The 4,324-nt window shown below is 47.0% G+C and overlaps 1 protein-coding gene across 1 annotated transcript in view; it reads left to right on the forward strand.

Moving 5' to 3' along the window:
• The first annotated feature begins 1,153 nt into the window (after positions 1 to 1,153).
• The window catches only part of LOC103372704 (GDNF family receptor alpha-2-like), a 116,585-nt gene continuing 113,414 nt past the window's right edge, over positions 1,154 to 4,324 (forward strand). Inside the window, 1 exon segment of the mRNA XM_008302413.1 lies at positions 1,154 to 1,226. Coding sequence (XP_008300635.1) covers positions 1,154 to 1,226 — 73 coding nt within the window.

Consider the following 4,324-nt stretch of genomic DNA (forward strand, 5'->3'; position numbering starts at 1 on the left):
ATAAAGTAATTTCTAACAATTAAAATAAGTTTAAAGATAATGAAAGAATATTTTGAAAATATTACAATTATTAAAGAAAAAAATGAATTCAAAACATTTTTTTAAAATGATAAAGTCCAATAAAGACAAAGGGAAGAACAGTAAAACTATAATAGAATTGTGTTTTAATAACAACAGTAGGCTGAAAAAATAAAAATGTATAAACTACAAAAAACATTTTGCAATTTTAAATAATAAAGATAAACATAGAAAAGAAACACTTTAGAATATAAAATAAAACGTTTTGTTAATATTTGTTCAAATAGTGAAACATAATAAATATATCATGAAGTCCATCATAATGATCATGTTTAATGTATATAACAGCATTTATACATGTGAAGAAAACATGTTTAAATGTAATCACAATAAAATCCACTTTATTATTTAATATTCATAGTTTAATACGTCATTAATAAGAATTAAATCTATTTTAATAAACTGTTTCTATGGTGGAGCGCGCGCCATCACCCCGGGTCATCGTGAAGAGTCGCTGCGCGTGCGTGTCGCTCGTTAGACACCTGGAGAGAGAACCGGAGAAACCGGAGCTCCACCGGGACTGGCACGCGCCCCGAGTGTGTGCGCGTGTCGGGGGGAGGAGGGGGAGGAGGGGGTTTCGAGGTTTCTCTGGTCGCACGCGCCGGTTTTCCAGCGGAAGGAGACGCGAGCGGACGCACGAGGCAGCCGGAGTGGATTTACCGGGAGACGCGCGTGTTCCTTTACGCAGCTCCGGTCGGAGCGAACCGGACCGAGAGGCGCGCGGAGCTCCGGTGTCGCCGCTGAATGCGAGCAGCGGAGCCGAAGTGAGCGAGCACCGGGAAAGTTGGAGTACCGGAGTGGATGTGACGAGCCGCCGGGACTGGGGCTCCGTCCGCCGCCACTGGAGCGACTCCCGCGGACCCGCCGCCGCGCAGCCTCCCCGGAACATGCGGTCCGAACCGGGCAGCGCCGCCCGCCCCGCGCTGCTGTGAGTCCGGAGGGGCTCCCCGGTGAACCGAACCGTCTCCGGGGCTTCGGCATGCAGGTGGACCGAACGGGGCAGAGCGCGTGAGAGACACCGACACACCGAGAGGACCGGACCGGGCAGCGCGTGACACCGACCCCGTTAACCGTCATGACCTGTGGGATTATTGCAGCTGCGCGCGACGCGATGCTGATTAACATCATCTGTGTGCTGTTCGTGTTGGGTGAGTTCACGCGCGCGCGCGCACGCACACACACACACACACACACACACACACGCAGGTTACCCCCCCCTCAGGTGAGTCGCGGGTTCGAGTCCAGCTGCAGGTGAAGCTCTGGGCTGAGACACCTGGACTGAGGAGTTGATCCACAAAATGCACCTCATTGAAGTATGAGAGGTAGAAGTACTGCTGACGGTGTTATCTTCATTCCAGTGTACTACCAGTACACACCGTAGTACTCCAGAGTACACCGTAGTGCTGCTGTGCCACACTACTACCTTCCATCATGTACTTCTTATATTGCACTACCTTCACTCTGCATCATGTCTCATATTATACATGATTATATGAGTACATGATCCTGCTGCTGTATTAGTACCTGTGACCTCATGTTTTCTTCTTCTACTGCCTTTAAACTGCATTTATTCCACGTTGTACTCTCTACTACTACACTGCTGCACTGTGTCCTGTCCCTACATCACTACATTTCCTCTTATACATGGTACCACCACTCCTCTGTGTTATATCTTCTATATTCTATATCACTCCAGACTGCTGCTGGTGTTTCCTGTGTGTCTGCAGCGCTGTAGGATTCTGGATGCTGTCAGCTTATTGCTGCTCTTGTAATTTACTTTCTCTTATTTTCCTCCATTTTCTCTACTTCTAAGAGTGTATTAGTACCGTGTGTGTGTGTGTGTGTGTGTGTGTGTGTGTGTGTACTCCGTCCACCTCTTATCTGATCTGATCTTGTCGCTGAAGCAGCTTGTTGAGGTGGAGATAATTCTGATTTACATAGAACTGGGTGGATTATGTTCCAGTGCAGCGCTGCGCTCCAGGAGCTCAGGAGGGTTTGCATGAATCTGCAAATTAACCGCCTCGCTTAAATAAATGCAGCGAAAAGTCGAACATTTCCCCCAGAGATGAGCACTGACACTGTGCTGTGTGCAGTACTTGAGTAGAAGTACTTAGTTACTCTGCAGAGCTGCTGCGCGGTGCTTCAGCGGGCAGGTGTGGTGCCAGAATGAGCTGTGTAGTGACGGGTTGGTCCAGCAGAGGGCGACTGCAGCTCCATCAGCTGATCAGTGAAAAGGGAGGAGGACCTGAGCGACGCAGCGCTATCAGAAAGTACCAAATGTTCACCTTGTAAAAGAGGCTGCCTGTGAGTTCAGAACCTGAGGACTCACCTGCTGCTGCTGCACAGGTGAACACACCTGACCCGGTGGAGCAGCCTCACCGGTCCAGCCCGTCAGACTGATCATTTCACCTCTCTGTGGTTCTGTCACTTTGTCTCTTCATGTGTCCAGACTGACTCCATGATCTGACGGCAGAACTCTGGGTTTAGACCTGGTTCTGGTTTTAAACTTGGTTTTTGGACTAGTTCTGGATTTTTGTTTAGACTTGGGTTTAGACTGGTTCTGGACCGATTTTAGACTGATTTTAGGCTTGGTTTTGGATTCAATTTGGACTTAGTTTTAGACTGATTTTGGTCCTGGTTTTAGTCTAACTATAGACTGGTTGTGGACTAGTTCTGGACTGGGTTCTGGACTGGGTTTTGTACTGGGTTTAGAAGTAATCTTGGTCCTGATCTTGGAATACTTTTGCTTTACGTAATGGATCTTGGTTTGGACTAGTTTTAGACTGACTTTGGACTGGTTTAGGTCTTGGTCTCAGACTGGTTTTGAACTAATTCTAGGCTGGTGGTAAACTGACTGGACAGCTCTGGTCCTGGTCTGGTTGTGATGTTGGTTTTAAACTGGTTTTTGTCATAGTTTTGGACACTGAGCTGGACGGTCTTTGCCTTGGTTGTGGACTGGCTTTGGACTAATCAAGACAGGTTTTGAACTTAGTCTTGTCTTGAGCTTGGTTTGACTCTGGTTTGAGACTTAGTGTTAGACTGGTTTGAACTGTTTTTCCTAGTTTTGGACATTGAACTGGTTCTGGCCTTGAATCGGCTGTAGAATTATTATAGAATTGACCTTGGAATTAGTTCTGAACTGGTTTTGGTCCTGGTTTTTGACCTTGGTTTTTGGCTTTTCACTGGTTTGGATCATCTCTGAGAACTTCCCACAGTTTCGGTGTGTCTCAGAATCTTTGGCGTCCTCATGTGGTGCAGACTGACTCCATGACACTCGGATCTGGACCCTGTGGGGTTCAGACCAGCTTAGGGTTTGTTTCGAGGCAGCCTGAACCTTTATGTTTGTTCTGACCACAAGAACCGTCTCTTGGAAGTCTGTCAGGTCTTTGTTTCAGGAGGAAATATACTCTGAGGTTCTACAGAGACGGTTTCTGATGATTCCTGCAGTCGAAAACCACCAAGAGTTCAGCTCCTTCAGCGCAAAATCACCTGTTGTTGTTCTGATGCCGCCTGAGTTGACGTTGTGGTCAAAGCTGGTGGATTCTGCACAGCAACAGAACCAGAACTACAGAAAGGCCCAATAAGGAGGTGTTCTATAAACCGGGTTCCTGCTGCTGGAATCTGCTTTACCTGCTGGTTCTTCTTGCAGGTTACAAACAGCAGAGTTTCCACTGCAGGACGTTTTACAAGCAGCTGACAGCAGCTTAGAGAAACTTGAGTAAGAGCTGGAGGAACCAGGGTCCAAAGGTTTTACCATCTCTACTCAGGGACATTGTGGTTCTATAAGATTCAGGAACCTTAGGGTTGTAATAATGGAGGTACCAGGTGTTGGCCAGAAGAAAGGCTTCATAGTCACCTCCATGTTTCCTGGTTGGAGACAGGACGTCCATATTAGCTGCTCCTGCGTTGGCTTCAAGTTGTGCTTGTTGCTGCTCGGCTGTCTGTCAACATTGGACTTATTGATTAAGGAGCATCTTTACCGGCAGCTTAAAAAAAACGCAGCTGCAAACAACGACGTTATTTGATGTTGTGCTGATGTTTCCAGGAGAAACCTTCTGGTAACCTCACTGTTGTTTTTATTAGCGTCTCTAAAGCCTCACGTCATTAAGAAACCTGCTGAAGTCCGTCATACCTTCACACTGCTGCTTCAGGAGGCTGAGGTCCTCACAGACGTCAGTTCTGCAGGACTTTAGTGCACATCATAGGTCTTGGACTTGATTTGGGACTGGGTTAAAACTTGGTTGTA

This window comes from Stegastes partitus, unplaced genomic scaffold (genome assembly GCF_000690725.1).
Source record: "Stegastes partitus isolate 25-593 unplaced genomic scaffold, Stegastes_partitus-1.0.2 Scaffold1811, whole genome shotgun sequence".
NCBI classification, from domain to species: Eukaryota; Metazoa; Chordata; class Actinopteri; family Pomacentridae; genus Stegastes; species Stegastes partitus.